Source organism: Oxyura jamaicensis, chromosome 3 (assembly GCF_011077185.1).
Source record: "Oxyura jamaicensis isolate SHBP4307 breed ruddy duck chromosome 3, BPBGC_Ojam_1.0, whole genome shotgun sequence".
NCBI classification, from domain to species: Eukaryota; Metazoa; Chordata; class Aves; order Anseriformes; family Anatidae; genus Oxyura; species Oxyura jamaicensis.
This window is the reverse complement of record NC_048895.1, coordinates 86761012-86780837: the sequence shown is the minus strand read 5'-3', so window position 1 is coordinate 86780837 and position 19826 is coordinate 86761012. Positions and strand designations below refer to the sequence as shown.

Below are 19826 nucleotides of genomic sequence, written 5' to 3'. Positions count from 1 at the left end.
TGACAGGTACCCAGGCTCTGGCAGTCTGCAAACACCATTGCCCTTTTTGGGGTGGAAGTGGGGACATGGTACTGCAAGACACCCTCCCAGGGTCATGTAGTTTGGATGTGGTGGCACATGGGTCTGGGAATGTATGTCTTCAGCTGCTCGATTCCCCAGGAAACACCCTCTTCATCTCTGCAAAGTCATGTGTGATTTAGCACTGGATAGGCAGGGATTTGGAGCTAAGCACAGGATTGTACTCACCTGCCAGCAGGCACTAATGAGGGGACACATTGCACAAGGAATTGCAAAGTCTGGGCAAACCCAGACCTCAACTCTGACATCTGACCGAGGCTCATGTCAGATCCAGATCCTTCTTCCAGAGCAGCTCTCTCAGCAGGACTATGATTTTTATTTTAGAATTTGCTTCTCCACTACCTGCTGACTGCTATTTTCTAAGGAAAAACCCTGCTAAGAAATAATCATTGTATAAAGAGGTGCTTAAAATATTTTGTATCTTTTGTACTATGAAGTGAGAGTGCATGATTCATAGGTCAGATAAGTAGTGCGACTGAGAAAATGGGAATCTTTTCTCAACATCAGCAGGAAAAACAACAAATTATAATAAAAAATCTGAAAACAATCTATACTGTATATTTCTATACCTTTTCTTCTTGTCTTTCAGTGTGACATGAATATATTTAAATTTTTAATGTGCTTAAGTGAACAAAGTTACCGAAAATCAGAGTTCCCCCTTACCTGTTATCTTTGCCTTTTTAATAATAGTATTTTTTTATAATATGTAAAACAGTATGTGGGAAATGCATAACGTGCTTCTTAGTCATGGTTGTTTTTACTGCCAGAGTAACCCACATGCAGATTTTGAAAAGGTCAGATTGTGTGGCATTCTAGGGGAAATCAGTGCTCAGTCTCATTGATTTGTTTATTTGCAAAAGTTGTTCTCGCTTAAACCACGGTGTAACTACCAAATCCTAGTCCGAATTCTGCGATGGCAGATGTAAAAGAAAGAAAAGACTGCATTGAAGTCAGGCACAAATAGTCTTAAATTTCAAGCTTTTAGAGGCACTTATGCCCCGCCCTACAGGACCAGAACCAGCATGTGGCAATTAACCCATTCATTAATTCAGATAATTCAAGGGCCATACCCTGCTATGGTCATTTCACTAACTCCATTTCTGAAGCCCATAGTTTTACATTGAGACAAAAGGCAGGATATGGCATACTAATTTACATCTGAATACTGCACTGTATTTGCAGTTGCACATTGTACTGTGCAACCTGCAGTTTAAGCATTGTGCTAATGTTCCTATTGTGAATATTCTTATGGTTGGAGACCCCACAGTGCTGCTCAACACAGTTTAAAGTGTGTGTTATATGAAGAGTTCAATCTCAGAATTTGCTTTGCTAGAGATGGTAAATTCATTTAACAGAATAAAATAACAAAACTATATGGGAACAAAAAGTCCATACAAAATCTTAAGTTTTTCACAGTCAAACTGTGCATGATTTTGAGAACTGTTAGTGTTAACTAGAACTGAGTTATAGTGGCAATGAGTTTGTATGCTAAGTACTTTTACCTGCAAACTAAGACTCTTGTCTCTCCTATTCATTTAATAGAGTTTCTCTTAATAAATCATTATTTTTTAGCAGTATACAACAGTAACGGTAGGTTACAGAGCAGCTCTGGGACTCCAGAGTGACCTGTAGGTGAACAAAACAAGTTAGGATGAAAAACATTTTTGCAATTACTAAATCAAATGAGTTAATATTGATGGCATTTTTCCCATTTAATGTGATGATATTTTGAGCAAGCCACATTTTTTTTTCAGTTAATTGATGTCAGGTAAATATTTATAAATAAATAAAAAAGGTAAGTTCTGCTACCAGAACATAAAATTATGTCAGAAATATTAGGATAGAGAGGTAGCCTCTGGGACCTATCTCATGTGATTGAAGGCACCTATGTTACATAACCTTACTCATTATTATATTGTCTCACTTATAATTAGCATACTTATTAGCTCTAGCAATTAGATGTAACACAAGTTCTACCACAGTGATTTTTGAATCTAGCTAGGTGGCACTGCCTTCCTAGTCCGATCTGTCCAGTCCTACATTTTTGGATGAGTTACCTGCTGAAAGAATCTTTCTTTCCACTGTGCAAGTTTGGGTGACCAGATTATACTGAACACCTTAATATTTCTTGTTTTTAAGTTAGGTGAAATGAATCCTAACCAAAAAAGAAACTCTAAAAGTTTTGGTTTGTTTTTCTCATTTAGTCTGGGATGATCAGACACAGGGCTGTTCAGCAGGTATCCACAGAAAGACAAGATCTGCAAACCTTGGTGACCCTTTTACTGTTTCTTGATCCCTTTTTTTCACCACATTCCTCTCTCTTTGTGTGGTGTTAAAGATACAGCTACTTAGGTGGTACTGTCCTTGCAAGACTCTAATCCCCAGTAGGTCCCTGATATTCTCCTCTAGTTATCTTTGAACTTTGGTTGCTTCTCTCTTACTCCCTGTGAGATCCAACCTTCCATCACAGTGCTAACTGTAGCTTCTATCAGCTTCTTACTTTCTTATTGGTCACATCTGTCAATTTATCATGTTGTCACAGCCTCATGTCCAGTAGTTTTCCACACTATGTTCAGTTAATGCAGCCCCAAGATTATACCAGTCAGGGCCTGATGTGGCCTGGGTTTCGTCATTTGCTTGCAGCCCTGACAAAGATGCTGAGGTCTATTCCTGAACTGGACCCTGAAGTTATCTGGAAAAAATATTTTCTTAGTTGTAAAATCAGAGGAATATAAAACCAAGATCAATTCCATTTGCTTAGTGTTGAGTAAGATGATATGGCATGGTGCTGACACCTATATACCCATTTAAAGAACATCTTGAGATAAAACAGCTCAAAGTGAGCAACAAGACACTGATATTCTCAAGCACTGACTGATATCCATTCTTCAGGACCTAAAAGAATGAGAGAAAAGACTTTAGTATGGTTCTATTATTTTCTTTGGAGAAATTCCAAAGATGTAGTCTATATGACTGCTCCTGGTTTTGTATAGCTCTCAGATATCAAATCCCAAAGGTTCAAGTTTAACTTTGACTCCTTCAGAAGATGTTAGTGGCAATATCATTAATATGCAGATTACACTTAGTTCTGTTTCCTTCTCATCGGCCCAGGCAGGAGATATCTCTGTACTTTCCAGCATCTAGCAGAGATAGGGAGCTGGATAGAAGCCAAATAACTGGACTCATTCCAGAGCTTCAAATTGTTTCACAATGATTGGCCTAGAAATGAATTTTGAGGAACGTTTGTTCAAGGGATTCATTTGTTCAAGTGCTTCATTACTCCCTGGGTCTTAATAGTTTCAAACTGTTTTGCATGTGCCCTCTAATGTGAAGAGCTCAGAATATTGTGTTCACTAAACCAAACCAAACCAAGACCCTCTGCTGGTCCAAGGGCATGGCTGCATCAGCTCACCTCTGCCAGAAAGAAAGGGAGTTGCATTCCTATCTCCCTTCCTTCTAATTACATGGTCTCAGCAAGACCTTTCCTTTGACTGCCTTGTGCAGGCCCTGGTGCTTGTCAGACGTCTCCGTGAGCTGACTCATCTCACCAAAACAGCAGAAGTGAACCACACAAAATTTGGGGTAGTTCTCTCCACTTTCTTTGGTTACATTGGCTCTCTCAAGACTCTGGCAAAGGCTAGGGAAAGGGGTTGGGGGCAGGGATGTGAAGAGGAGCAAGGAAGGAGAGCGAGACCTGATAAGCACCCAAGGTGGTGGAGAGTTGCGCCTGCCTCCGGGCTAGCATTACTAAACTTGAGACGTGATAACCACTTGAAATTTCAGCTGCAGCCTTAATTCAGCTCACTCTCTTTTAGTCACTATGGGTAAATTACACCCGCAGTTTGTTCCCAACAATGGGAGCAATTAAAGGCACTGTTTACTATCTATGGAGCCTTAAATAGTTTAAATCTAATTACTTCCAAAAGACTTTCCTTCTTTTGTCCTGTGGTGACCTCTGCATTAAATAGAATTGCTTTGGCCGTCTTTCATAGGAATGAACTTTGAGGAAGCTGGAAGCAAAATATTGTCTCTAGAAGGCATTTTCCTGAAGAATTCATTCCTGCCAGAATATTTGTTAAGCCTGAACTTGCCCACATTTGGTACACGATGTAAAATAATTCTCTGTGCACATGTTCTCGGCTAATAACAGGCCCTGGAGTCCTTGGCACTCAGCCTACTGTTGTCTATCTTTGTCCTTTAACATCGTGTGCCGCTGCCTGATCACGCGCTTCACAGCCTTCCACCCGGCCTTTGGAAATCCTCTGCTCGGCCGGCCTGCTCCTGGCACCCACACCAAGCAGCGGATTGGGTCCATGCTCCCCAGAAGAGAAGCACAGAGACGTGACTATCCCTGGCTGATCTGGGCCCAGGGCCTGGGACTGGCACACCTCCCAGGCCAGGAGCAGGCTGGAGGACATTCCCTTGAACTGGAGAAGATCTCCAGCCACACACAGACACAAAGCCATAATCTTTTGCTTTGTTTTGCCTCAGAGACATGCTCTGTAGACCACAACCACACGCCAGTATCCCAGCAGCCCTTGGAATATGCGCTGCATATCTACGTGACCTGCCGTCAATGCATTGCGTGTGGAGACTGAAATACAGGAAGCCCTGGCTGAACATGAGGGGGCACTTCATTACTGTGTGGTGACGGAGCACTGGAACAGGTTGCCCAGAGTGGTTGTGGTCTCCTCTGGAGATACTCAAAACCTGCCTGAATGCATGCCACGCTGCACAATGTGCTCTAGGTAATCCTGCTTAACAGGGGGGCTGGACTATTGGACTAGATGATCTCCAGAGGTCCCTTCCAACCTTGGCCAGTCTGTGATTCCTTGAGACCCTTCTCACATGCACCCAACTCTGCCATCATCTGCTCTGGTGTCATCTGCTTTTGGAATATCTGCATACGATGCCTCTGATTACTCTGTCCACATTAAAGAATTACAGATGCCTTCCTCTTTCTCCTTGACAACTTCCCACACAGATCTGAGCTGACATTGCCCAACGGCCTGAGGACCTGTTGGGCCTAAGCACAACCTGGTGCTGTGTAGTGTCTTTGTATAGTGTAGTGTCATGTCAGGAGTCATATATGTATATCTGAGACTGTGAGAAGGAAAGGGAAAGGACTAGGAATTTCTTACAGTTCCTTCCAGCTTTTGATTAGCATTTTTTGTGTTTCAGGTGACCTAGCTCAACTTGTACTGACGAGCTAGTAGAAAATACAACTGCTTGTGTTTGCATTGACTTCATCTTGTCTATGAACTTCAACTTCCTTTTAGTCCTACTGTATTTCTCCAACATGACACCTCTGTAATTTATTTATTTATTTAATAAATATTTATTTATTTATTGTTATTTATTTGTGGTTGGGCAAATACAAACAGCCCTTCTGAAAACAGATGAAACATCTGTACATCTATTGAAAAGAATATTTTTTTCTGCCCAACTCACATCATTTCCCAACATTTGCTTCAACTGGGAGATTCCAGACCTTCCAATCTATTATTTATTTGTTGCTTATTGAGGCATTTTTCTCGTGTTTATTATTTATCTCAGTTTTATTCATGCATAGACAGTATAGAGTCTTCATAGAAAAATGAATTCATATTTGTCTTTTAGAAACAACTATATATATTTCATGTGTCTTGAATTTTTTAGCGGCAATGCTGTTTCATGCACTGTATATAATCTGAAACTAACCTCTCAGGGACCTCCAGTAAACCTTGTTCTTTTTTTTTCAGATCACATTGACAACCATTGGCTATGGAGACAAAACTCCTCTTACTTGGCTTGGAAGGCTGCTTTCTGCAGGATTTGCTCTACTTGGCATTTCTTTCTTTGCACTACCTGCTGTGAGTATGCTTAAAAAAACTGTAAAAAGGTAATAGAAACTTCAGCAGCTCCTACTGCTGTTACAATACAAAAAGCTGAAGGAAGCTATATAAATGAGGAACTGTTTAAGACCTTTTGCTCTGTGACAACATCAGTGAACTGGTAGCACCCTAACAAAAGGTTTGGTGTTGCTGTCGTTACTTGAGTTTGGGGGATTTTTTTTGGTAAGGACAAAGCAAAGAAATAATCCTAAATTAGGTAGCATACTACTGTGTAAGACTGAAATTTCTTTCTTTTGTTATGAATTGTGACTTATATATTAGAACTTTTATTTCAGAAATTAAAATATATATATATAAAAATCAGCCAATATGTTTTTCCGGGTTAGTTTCTATTGAAAGAAAAGTAGGATAATTCTTGTTTTTAAGTGTAATTTTTAAGTGTAATCTACAACTGTGAAAGACTGAATTTCCTTCCTTTTTCAAAATAATATTAAATAAGCATGAAATCAGAAGTGATATCTATATTTTGTTGTATTCCATCCAGTGCAATACCTATGGAAAATCAATATTTTAATACTTCATTATCATTATCTAATTATTTAATACTTCATTATCTATAGATAATGACAAAATATGTATGTTATAATAATACAGTTGTTTTCAACCATATAGATAAATCAAGGTTAAAAGTCAGCATTTGCCAACAGTATTGAATCATCTAGTGTACTACATTTATTTCTTATTTTTAGCAGGGGGAGTATTTCAATACCTCTGACATTATAATGCGTTATAATTATAATTATATTACATTACCTGTTTGTGAATCTTTGACATTTAATGGCAGCTACTGTAATGAATTCTCTTTGTTACCTAGTCACCACTAGCAAGAAAGTTAGTCTTAGAAGGACTGTAAAGAAATGGAAAAGATGAATAACTTTACATATTAGAGATGCCACAACTTTTCTTCCTCATGTCATATTCTATATACAGAAACTGATTTTCCTCACAAACACTTTTGTGCTGAATCTGTCTGTAAAACAAAAGATATGTGTGAACCTTTTGTGCAATTCTAATGTTGTTTTATCCTGACTGAGAGTCAAGTGGAAATGTTCTTTCTTATAACACAGGCATGTCCAGCAGAAATGTTGCACTCCTTCCAAGCCAAGGAGGGAAACATTCTGTCTTTGCATCTTCTTAGTAGGAGACAAATTTATCTTACTTATTCAAGAGTAAAAAAGACAAAAAGGGACACGTTTCACTGACTTTTTTTTTACATTCCTATAGAATGAGCAGTGGTGATTATTTAAATAGAAAAAAGTGAGAGGAAATGGTCTTAATCAGTTAAACAAGACTTTTTTTTAACATTTCTAAAATCAAAAGTTATAATAAGCACTGCAGATACAGATTTTGTAGTCCATATATATCTGGCATATCTGGCAGCTGGTCATTTCATCATTCTTGGCTTAAGTTCCTTTAAATGTTCCTGCCTGACTGCATATATATATATATATATTTGTGTGTGTGTGTGGCCTTTAGATTTGCAGGAACATAGTGTAGCACAAATCCAAGTGATGGTTGGAATAAGAGGTCATTTATAGCACCACAGATGTTATCTCTTAAGGAGTCTCCTCTCTCACTACGAATGGACACTGTTATTAAACCTTGTACAGCCATATACCATCATAAATGTGTTATCTGAAGTACACAAAGTACACATACATTTACTTTAGATCAAACCTTTGTAGCTGTGTATTTTTGTAGAAAACCAAACATACAAACAAAAAAAATTACCTGCTAAAAATGGTCTTTTATTTCAGGGCATCCTTGGTTCAGGATTTGCATTAAAAGTGCAGGAACAGCATCGCCAGAAACACTTTGAGAAAAGAAGGAATCCAGCTGCCAGTCTAATTCAGGTAAATATGAAATCAGTGAAAAGATAGTATTAGGGGATTTAAAGTACATACTGGAGCAAGCTGTGATATTTTAATTTGTGGAAATAATGTCTAACAGAATGATTAATTTCATGAAATATGTTTCTTCAGTGAATGCAGTGTGCTTCTATAATTGTGTATAAAGAATTTCCATGTGCAGTTTATGAGTTCTTCCATCCCTGATGAAGAAACTGAGTCAATTGCATTCCTGTAGTTGATGAATTAGAATTGGTCCCTGGAGAACACAACTGACAGAACAGCACTCTTATCTATATTAAGCTACTTTTCACTACTACAGGGATTAGAGTGCTCCAGTGAGTGACATACTTGGTGAAAATGAAGTGCCCTGTCCAGAGAACTGATTTCAATGTTAGTCAATTCAAAAGCTAGAAAAGTAGGCATAAGCAATTCCAAAATGTCTGATTTTTTTTAAGTGGTTTCAGCTCCAGTGTTGACATCATGGTGCCAATCAATGATTTGGAGTATTTTTTAAGCAAACGCGGCATAATATTTGTTAAGCAGCTTTTTTTTTTTTTTTAACTTACTTAAAAATGAGAAATCCTCTAAAGGATGTGTTTGCACCAAGCTTTATTCCATCTGATGCATTGGAAAATAAATAAATAAATAAATAAAAATAAAAGAAAAAAAAAGTGAAATTATCTTTTAAAATCCCAGTTTATTTTCTTGTGAATCCAAGCGTTTCATGTCTACCACATATGCTCTTTGTTTGTTGTTTGTTTTCATTCTGAAATAATAAATCCAAATAAAGAAGCTGCTCAGCTGAATACACCAGAGTTCCATGTCAAGTTCAGATTAGATGCCAGGATGTTTTTGAAGCATTCTTAAAGTTCATAAATGCTTTCCATTGTTTGTGTTCAATGCTTACTAAATATTAAGTATTTGAAACTCAATATTTATTCAAATAATTAATAAATATAATTCTGCTCTTTTTGTATCTATTGTACTGTAGAATGAGCGTCTGGGATATTTCCTAAAACATATATTCTAATCTACTTCTACCATGAAATTAAAATTTGTTTGACAGAGGACAGATATAATAGACTTAGGCTTTGGATATAGCTCTTCTTATTGTTGTAAGACAGTCCAATCAAAATAATTGTAAGACAGTATGCTAAATAAATTAAGAGTAGCCATCTGATTGATCTCAGAAAGTGACTCTCAATGGGCAAAACTGCTGTGAAAGGAAGACATTTGTTGTGGGATCCCAGAAGTGAATGTTGTTCAGAATTTTCATGTCCATTTTCACATTCAGCATTTTCAGTCATCTGGAAATTAATATAAAATTGCTGATGGAGATATTGCCAATATAGAAATTTGCCAGTATATGGCAGAATAATAAAGATGAGGGCAGGCACATAGGAATGAACCTGAGTATGATCAGGATGACTTTGTAAGCTGGAATGATTCCAACCAAGCAACTTGATATATCGAACACAATACTGTTGATCTAGAAGCAATGAATTCAAGGTATTTATACAGGACTCCATCCTAATATTAGAGACTCTGGGAAGCATTTGACCAAGGGTGAGAAACACAGAAGAGAAAGAGTAGGGGAGAAGGGCCAAGAGCTTCATACAGGTTACCAGTATGTTACTCCTCCAAGATTAATTACAGTCCTTACATACAGAACAAGAAATGTATTAAGTAGATATGGCTGATATTACCACCATATATAATGCTGCTGGTACTAACATTCTACATATCATCTCAACAACAACAATTTGTAAATGAGGCTGCACAATTGGAGAAAACAAAGAAAAAAAAAATGAAAAAAAAAAAAGAAAGAAAAAAAAACCTTTTCTGGAGAAAAGTTCATGTTTAGAAATGTAGGGTGGATCTCAACTGTATATCATTATCTACTGTAACAATGCCCATTTTTTAAATTATCTATTATGGATATTGGCAATGAGCTACCATGGAAATCATTGCTTTAGTTTGTCATAATAATGTCTATTTTCTGATAAGTTACTGTATAGAATTAGTCCATGCTAACTTCTCTGTTGCAATAGATACACTGTGTGCTAGAGGCTATACCTGGCTGAAAGATAGCTAAACTATCACAACAGAAGACTGAAATGTATAATATGAACATGCTTTTCTCAATTTGTTTAGCTTATAAGAAGCAAACAGTGTGAATATTATTTGAATATATAAATCCAGAGAGGAAGTGCTGGAAATTACAGGACTATTTAATGTAGCAGACAGAAACATAAAAAATTTCTCTGACTTCAAGCCAAAACCAATGAGTTTCAAATTTAAAATAATGCGGATTTTTGACAATGAGAACAATCAAGCAGTGGAACAATTTACAAAATAAGTGATAGCCTCTTCATCTGTAGATGAATTCTAGATGCATTTGTGGGAGATGTGCAGGAAAACACAGGGTATTAGATGCTATACAAGAATACCTGGATGACATTTAATGGTTGACAATATACAGCAAGCACAGATACTCAGCTAGTACAAATTAATATAGTTATGCTGACATCAGGGAAGCTGTACCAGTTTGTAGAACTAAGGATCTGTCTTACTATCCACATGCAGTTATAAAGCTAAATGGTGAATACATTTTCAATGCTATGCTTTGGTCACTCACCTTTGAAATGAATCATTTCATAGTTTAAAATATTTAGCAATGTTTCAAACCACAGAGAATATTTCACTTCTCTTCTAAATGCTTTCAGTCTGGTTTTCATTATCATTTACAAAATGTACTATGACACTTTCTTTACCTCAGACTGCAAGTTTGTGTGGGTTTCCCCTATGGAATTGTCACAAATAAATCACTGTGATGCTTTTTTTGAGCACCTTTATGTGCTGAATATTTTCTGGTATTTCCACTAAGCTAGTAACTCTTACCATACCACATTGTGATTCACAAAAGCTTTTGTAGGTTTTTCTAGTAATTACTTACTCATCCTAATGTAGACATCCCAATCTGAGCAAAATCCACTCTCCGTAATCAGTGCGGTGGCATTGTCACTTCATGTTCTTGGTTCCTTTGTGCTTTTCTATTGTTTCCCCATACCAGGCTTCTTGGCGGTTTTATTCTACCGACGCCAGCCGAACAAACCTGACAGCCACCTGGCGATATTATGAAAGTATTCTTCCTCCCCTCAGGCATGTATCAGTGCTATGAATGATAAAAGAAAGCCATGACTTGTATTGGTTACTAATCTGCTTTTCAATTTTTTGTTTCATCCCCTGCTCCCTCTTGCCTTGTTTTTCTTTTTTATCATATATCCTGCACGTAGTGTGTATGGCGTAGTTATGCGGCTGATGAGAAATCGGTTTCCATTGCTACCTGGAAGCCTCATTTGAAGGCCTTGCATACCTGCAGCCCTACAAAGTAGGTACAAATATGGCAGCTGGTGCTGTTCTTGATGTCTGTTCAAGCTTATAGAGAATTACTATTTGTCTGTTTTGTCTTGTTTTGTCTTCTTAAGTCCTCTCACCAAAAGTTTCAACTAACAAACCATACCAATGTTATTTAGGATCCTAGTACAGTGGGACAAATCACTTCCATTTGTCTAAGAAGTAACACTGAGCACAGGCATTAGAAATATTTTACCCCAAAAAAAAATAATATGTAGAGGTTAGTGTTTCACTACTGTTCATACCAGCTGTGCATTAATATACTCATTAATAATCACAGTCCCTTTTTGAAGTTATACAGATTCCTCCTAAGTGCTGTTGGTAAAGTTATATTCTTATTTGTAGTAGATCTATAGAACACACCTATTGGATAATGCTACACATTGGCTAAGCAAAAATATCTCCCTACAGTCTTGAAACTTTTAATCCTGAACCAAATCCTGGTATAAATTCATGTGACTCCATGTAAAACACCAGTTTGCTCCAGGTGAAGATCAGGTCTGAAAGGCTATGCCTGACCTATGGGACCAGAGAACACCCCTCAGTCCCAGCTGCACATGCTGACAGCACTGCAAATGAATGCTGGGGTGCCAACCAACAGCTCTCTCCCTCTCTGCTCTCCTCCAGACCCTTGTTTATATGGGGCAGAAGTACAGATGGCACTTCAGCTAAATTTGTTTAATCAAGGACCTGGATTTGGGGAGGGCAATGGAAGTAACACCTTCCTTTGCTCTAGAATGGCTCTGAGCAACCAAAAGCAGGCTCAACAACTGGGAAGCTCAACCCCTAATGATTTTTCCTTGGCATAAACCTCTGTTTTGGTCACAGCAAGCAACAACCATTTGAGCATATATACATATGAATACAATTTTTCCTTTAACCAATGCAACTTGCCCAGTTTCAATTTATGTCTAATGAAGAAAATATTAATACAGAGCTTGTTCCTTGAGTTAAAAACTATTTTCACACTCTTTGACTAGCCTATGCTTCTATAAAAGACTATAGCTATAGAATACATTTCTAAAGGAACACAGCCTTATGGCATTTTGCAGAAGAGTGCTCTGAGGAATTTCCTGCTTTTTGTCATAACTTTTGTTATATTTAGTATCTCCTTAGGGGAAATTATATCCTCAGATATATACCCAGTCAGTGGAAGGTAACTAAAAACTCCTAATGTCACAGCCTGGCAAACAGAAAATACTCAATGTTATAATATGGGTGAGAACCCCCGGAGCACTGGCCATCTAAGACCCTTCAATAGTTCAATTATTTACCAGAAGGTAGTAAGGTGACTGATAGATCACAAATCAGGAAGTAAACGATACTCAAAAAAGATCAAAAAGGAATGAAATAAGAGCCTTATGGGAAAGCTCTGATAAGCGTCCTAACTGTTGTTATTGCAGACAGTGCAAGAGAATTAGTGGTTTCTCCCAAAGCTGGGTGATGAACATCCACATGACAGTAAAAAGGTAATTCTGTGCCAAAAAGCTCAGCCAAAAAGAGGTTTGGCTGGGTACCCAAAGCTGATCTTTGAATTTCAAAGAGTTGACAAGAACAGAGCCATAAGTAATCCATTACCATTACCATAATTCCAAAATGCTTCAAACTAAAAGGAGCTTTTAGATTAAAAGTTACATGGAATATTGATTTTAATAAATCTGTAATTTTTTTGACATATACAAACAGGTTGAAGGTAGCATTGATATAATTGAATGGATATAAAAAAATACATAAATAATGAAGTTGTATCCAACCTAAAATATTCTAAAATATGACTGTCCCTCAAAAGTGCATCTAATTGTAATTTTAAATGAGCCTATTGCTGTGATATCCTAAAATTAAACCTTTTTATTTACCAGAGATAACTTTATCTAATAAGAGCCTACAGCTTTCTGTTATATATGTGTCAGCAATGCATTTTGCCTAAGTGCTTTGCCAACTCAGTCTGCAGTGGTATGTACTAAGCATGTTATGCATGTTTTAAAACAACTGAAAAGTTTATTTTTTTCATAAGCATTGTAGTTATGAGTCTTGCTTGAATGTCTTTGTGGTTGCAATGTAACGTGTGTATTGTACACTAACTCACACATCCATTTACGTTTAGCATATATCTAACATCATCTGTAACTGAGTAATCTGATTACTATCTGCATAACAAATATGTTTTTCCCTCCCACTCCCTGACCTGAAGAAAAGAACAAGGGGAAGCTTCTAGCAGGTTTGTAGTTTCTTTTATTTCTTTTATCTTTGAAATCTCTGCTTCTTAAAGGCTTCTCTGCACAATAGGTTCAATAAACTGTAACTGCTGATAATAGTTACAAATTGCAATTGTATTTAACTTGGTTCGATAGAGCAATGATGCTGAAATTTGCTTCTTTGTCCTAGTTCTTGTATGGGAAATATAGGCAATATTTTACTTTCCTAAGTACTAAGTACTTGTTGAAGTGTTTTAGCATAGAGGGGGAGCTCAGTCAGAGCTGTGGCAGTATTGAGTGAAGCAGCCCCCACAGACCCTGCTGCTGGGGAGGGAAGTGCCCACTGGCTCCTGCCTTAAAGCCGATGCCATTTACAGAATCTGCAGTGGAAGGTACAGGCATGTAGCATAATTTAGCTTCATGAAACAGGGCATCAGCCTTCCATTGCAGAGCGCTGCTGGTTGTCACCCAGCCTGGAAGCAGGCTGAGGACTGGCTGCCTGCAGCATGCAGAGCCAGGACTATCCTCATTTGACAAATAAAGCCCCAGAGATGCACAGTCTAAAGGCAGTAAATGGTAACGTTGCTCTTTTTCCTTACTTAGATCTTGAATACATAGGGCCAGGAAAGGACTTGGTGTCTGCAGAAGGTGTTATTCTGCCTCCAAAACTAGTTAGGGATGGGAGTCAGCAGGTGCTGGGCAGTCAGCACTCCAGGAAAGCACAGTCAGAAGACAGTGGAATTTGCTTCCAAGGAGAAAATGATCAAAAGCCAAGAAAAATGTATCAGTGACACATCAAGCCCTGAAATGCATCCACCCCTGAGTTGTTCTGTGGTTCACAAAGTCTTTTTGGTTATTTAATCAGCTGTGGGGAGTCTAAGCACTTCAGCACCCAAAATGCAAAAATCAGCTGGAAAGTCTTTGCAGAAATAGCCCATGTCCCATTTTTCAGATTGCTCCTGAAGTGCATGTAACTGCTGTTGGTATCACAGTATCTTGAGGTGACTGAATTTGCTTTGAAATGTCCCCTGGGAGCACTTTACCTACTCTGGCTTTTGCAAGAAAGAGTCACTGTCAGTTCTTTGACTTTACACATGCACTACCTCTATAGGTTTTCTGGCAATGTATTGATCTCATTAAATTATTACAGCCTAGCTGAAATTTTTGCACTTGCCACCCATATTTCCTACGCCTTCAACAACAACATTTAGAATTGCTTTCAGTTTTTTTAAGGTGAGACAGAAGTTGGCAGTGAGCATGCATCTCCAAAACATGATCTGTGCAGAAAAGAGAGCTTATTCCCAGCTGTATCCATGAGCACTTAAGGACATGAATTTACTTACAATAAGTAGAAACTAGATGTCAAAGTTACATCACCTCCTCGTTAGGGATAACTGTTGTGGTTTAAAAGTTGTCATTGATTTAGCCATATTTTTTCACTTTACTTTCACTGAATAAAGGACGTTTGTCCCTTCAGAAAACCTTAACTCCTATGTGCACTTCTGCATATTAGTGTATAACAAAAAACTTGTTAACTTTTGAGATCCTGGTCTACACTAAAAACCTACAGACCACTCAGTGCCTTTTTAAAAAGGTGTGTTTTGTCAGTGGCTGTTCATTGTTCTTATGCTGATATATTGCTGTATGTTCATATCACTTAAAATATGTGTATGTTGCCTTCTGTATTAAAAATGTAAATGCAAAATGCTGTGATGCACTTAGAGAAAACTGTCCTCAACTATTTAACTTCTTTCTTACTGCAATGCTGAGTGACTTGCATGGGATGCTATGTGAACTACTTCTTGTTTCACTCGTTAAATGAAGATGTGTTTGTTCAAGTAGTGCACTGGATTGCTTTCTGAATATGCTCTTTACTCTTTACTCCATTCTAATAACAGTGAAGAAAAACTCTTATTGCTTTTGGTAAAAGCTGTTTTTTTTCTTTCCTACCAAAATGAATTTTATATTTACAGAAATGAATTCTTGCATTTTGACATGCGTAGACCTCCAGCCTTTCATTAGGCAACTAAATGTTGCTGAGTTAAGAGAACTGCGCTTATGAGGCTATAGCTTCATACAGATTTTAAGAAAAATATGTTCTATGCATTATATGTTGTATTTCTTAAAACATTATACATAAACATTCTAGTTAATTGTTTATCAAAAGTAAGTGTGGACAACTTTCTGGTGTATCTATGTCAAAAACTGAGATATTTCTGTAGATCAGTGCTAGAGTTCTGCAAGGTATTTAGAAAGCCCATAAATGTTAAATCATTTATTTCTATAAATACACACTGAGCACTAATAGTTTTATTTCTATTCAGTTATACATTTCAGTTGAAATTCTTCCTATGCAAGGAATGAGGTCAAGACCAGTGAAACTTACAACATCCTGAGAGCATAAAGTCTTAAGCTGTGTGTAGGACATGCATTGTGTCTGCAATGAATTTTACCTGTCTAGTTTAGGCTTCTTTTAGCTTTGTAAGTAGTGAGCCTGAATACAAATTCCTTACTTAGAAAACTCTCCCTGGTGCAATAAGGAAGAGCTTCAAGCATAGGTGTTTGGGGGTGAAAAAAGTCATCCCTGCTCTGAGAGAAGAATGTAAATTGTACTCTGGAATTGTCTCCATCTACTATCTCATAGCTGTTTCTAAAAGTAGATTTAATGTAAATTATTATCTCTGCATGTGCTGTATTGAAAAGAAGTTGCCAGTAATGAAGAATCTTACTAGAGGTGGAAAACCTAACCCCTCACCTAGCAGTGGAATGTGTAGTAACATGGTCCTCTATCTCCCCTCACTCCTAGTAAGCTTTGTAGTAATAAACAGAAGCTCTTCAGGATTTACACCCCTCGGAAACATAGGTATTCAGCATCCTGCCTATTCATATGATGTTTGAGAATGCCAACTAACATCAGGTGCATGATTCATTTATTCTCCCCTCCTTAGAGCTTTAAAGTTCCTTACTTCTCTAAAAGACATTTCCTGATTTATTTTTTTAAGTGCTCATAATTCCCCTTGCTGCTTGTTGCCTGCAATGACATTAATGGCAGTAATAACAGTTCTTTGAAATACATATGGTCGAATAATTGCAGTGTGCAGCACGCCATGATTTGCCAAAGCCCAATTTCCCTTCTCTGCCTGAGAGCTGAACTTTTGGAATGTCTCACTCTGTAGAGATCTAGAACAATGTTTGAGTATTTAGATAAAGACATTTCCCCAAGTCCAAGAGGATTTTTACAAACATAGCAGTTGAGTTCTCCATCTATCCATTATTAATTAGTGGGGAAAAATAAGATATAACATGCTCATCAATATCAACAGTTAAAATGTGTAATAATTATTGGGAAGAATCCCCTTGGACACAGCCTGTGGAAGATGTGCCTGCATCATATATTGGAGGGTAAAGGAATGCATGTGAAATCAACCATCTGCTTCAGTTGAATTCTGGTGAAACTGTGTCTCTTACCAGAAATGGTAATTCCTAAATGGATTGAACTTATGGGAACAAAAACAATATATATATATAAAATACAAAAAAAAAAAAAAAAAAAGAATTAAAAAAAAAAAAAGAAAGAAAGAAACTGTTGATAGTAAATGGAGGATAAAAAAGTTTCTCTTTATTCAACATTGTTTTGGCAAAGTAAAACACACAAAAACTTTTTTTTGGGTTTTGTTTTGTTTGACATTTGAACATTAAGACATTACGTCCTTGGAATTCTTGTTATTACTCATTGAAGGTATGAGATATAACACTATGTTTCTTGGATTCAGGCTCCTAGCATAAGACTGGTGGAGAAGTTTTGTGCATTTGAACTTCAGGCCTCATTATACTATCCATTGCATTTGTATTTGTCCAACTTAGCTTAATTTCCATAAAGTCATCTGTATCTTGGTAAGAATCAACATCTGTATTCATTAGAAGTTAACTGCTGAAAGCTGACATGCACTTTTGTTATTTGTCATGGGTGATAACTTTTGTCAGCTTTAGCTTCTGTCTCAACTTGACATCTGAAGCATTCTTTCTCACCCTCAGACCTTCAGTTTACTTCTGATTAATTTCAATTTCTTCTTATTTCCACTTCCACCAGTCTGCTCAGTATGAAGAGCTGAGAAATTAATCACAGCTTTTAACTACTGGAAAGCAGTACTGCTACAGATCTGAGGCTGAAGTGGGGCAGAGGATAAACTTGACCAGAAATGTAGGAAGGGAAATAAGGGAGTGGGACAGAGAGGCAAAGAGATGTTCAGTTAACCGAAAATTATAGTAAGATGGTCAATCAAAGCAGACAGAACTGTGAGTACATGAGAGAAAATCAAGGGTTTGTTGGCATTTATCAGTTAAAACAAAATCTCATCAAGTCTAGTCATTTGGTCCACTACAGTGTTCATTCCCCATGCAATGAATCTACAGTGACCTCTAGTGTCTCTAAACACCTATTCCTTCATAAATCAATGGTGGATAACATTTAAAGAAGAAATAAGAGCTACAAAGTCTTTTACTATCACAGGGAAGTGAGAGGCTCATCCATGTATTGACAGGAGGAATGAGTGGTAAGATTCTGCAAGTAACCTTTCAGAAAGAAAGAAAAAAAAAAAAAAAAAAAAAAAGAGAGAGAGAGAGAGAAAAATTACTTCCATTTTTTCCAGAGGCTTCAGTAGTAATTAATTTCCACTAAAACATGCTTCAAAGCTCCATTGCTATCTAAATGAATGCATCCCACAGCTTGCAACCTGCAAGAATAGAGGTCCAAAGAGATACTATTTCCAGGGAAGATTGTAATAGAAAGTTAATATGTATAAAAACCAAATGGAATAAACTATCAATCACATAAAGTACAAGAAGTGATGGACAGAGACATGTCTAAAGGAATACAGAGATAGCTGGAAATAGCTGTGGCTGTCTACAATCCTTGTCATTTAAGTCTGATTCAGGAACCTGTGTAATTTGAGTAAGCATTTACACATCCATTTTCCCAATTTTTCCTAATGGTTCTTGCCTTTTGGACCAGCATTCAAGTTAGGGAGTACTCGCAGAGACATGTGAATGTCCCAGGGGATTAACAGGTTTACATTAATTGAAGAGATTTCCTTTAGATATCTTGTAAAAGGAGAAAAGGGAAAAGAACAAAATATAACAGACTAAGTCCTGCAAAAAGTGAAGGATTTTTAGCAGGGCACTGGACAGCACTAATCCAGCCATCATTAAAAATGAGTAGATGGCCCTAAAGGCTTCGGTGGCCATTGATGCAAGTGCATAATGCCCAAAGATACTTGAAAGGGCCTAAGATTATCTCCACTCTGTTCCCACCACTATTGCAACAGAGAATCAAGAGCCAAGAGCTACATAACCCATAAGTGAAGGGACTTTCACTGCGGGAAGAAGCCTGGCTGGGATGTGCCTGAAATGCTCTGATACAGTTATTTCTACATGATACATTATTTATCTTATTATTTATCTTATTTATCTATAAAGAAGAGACCCAAGGACAGCAGCTTTTTTCTCCCAGGCTCCATTGGGAGCTCTCCTGGCTCTCACTTCTCCCAGTGATTCTCCACGGCTGCAAGTCCTACAATTTATGCCTGCACTGAATAGGACCCAGTGGCTTTAGGAACATTTCCCACCAGTCTCAAAATAGGAACAGGGATCCAAGAGCGAAGCACTGCTATAACCAGTGTCTTTGGAGAAACTCTCAAGATGCAGAACAGTTTCCAAATCAGGCTTTCATCAGAGGCTGCGTTTCTCTTCATGATGCAGCATTCTCTGCATGGACCCTTGGCATGCCATTACATTGCCATTGCTACAAGGCAGATTTATTTTTTTTTAAGTGTGAGGTCTGCATTTAAAATTAACATTTTCATTCTCAGTGTTGCACTTCTGTAAATGTCTTTAGTACAGATGAAGTGTCTACTGTTCCTTTCACCATTGCTTTGATTTGGAGAACTAAAGATATTCAGGTTAAGTAGCCATTGTGTGCGGTTCATAAATGAAATAACCTTGTGTACAAATCATTTAAAGGCAGCCATTGCTTACATTAGAACAAATTAATTAACATGTGCTTTTTTCACTTTTCTATTTTAATTTTCAGTTTGCAGCTGCTGAGATTATAAAAAATATGGTCCATGCTTATCTTTTTTATGTCTAGATTATCAATTTTCCTTTCATTTTTATTTGTGCAAGGGGAAGAGAGCTGTCCAGAAAGTTTTTCCTTTTAACGTTTGTCAAAAAAAAAAATATATAATTTGACTTCATTTTCAATATCAAATACAATCTGAGCCATAAGAAGAGTAAAAAAAAAAAAGCACAGGAGACACATGCATAGAAATAATACCTATAATAAGTCCCTTTTGAGTCTGTTGCTCATGTTGGATAGTATGACAATGCAGTAATGT

At 37.3% G+C, this 19826-nt stretch overlaps 1 protein-coding gene across 4 annotated transcripts in view; it reads left to right on the top strand.

Annotated features, from left to right (window-relative positions):
* KCNQ5 (potassium voltage-gated channel subfamily Q member 5) overlaps window positions 1-19826 on the top strand; it is a 291704-nt gene that overhangs the window by 243650 nt on the left and 28228 nt on the right. Inside the window, exons 6-10 of one of the 4 annotated variants that reach the window (XM_035322817.1) lie at window positions 5820-5930; window positions 7730-7825; window positions 11119-11213; window positions 13431-13457; window positions 16241-16297. In XM_035322817.1, coding sequence (XP_035178708.1) covers window positions 5820-5930; window positions 7730-7825; window positions 11119-11213; window positions 13431-13457; window positions 16241-16297 — 386 coding nt within the window. Of the gene's footprint in view, window positions 1-5819; window positions 5931-7729; window positions 7826-10895; window positions 10985-11118; window positions 11214-13430; window positions 13458-16240; window positions 16298-19826 lie in introns of all 4 variants that reach the window. The other 3 variants (XM_035322818.1, XM_035322820.1, XM_035322819.1) reach the window with 3 other exon arrangements.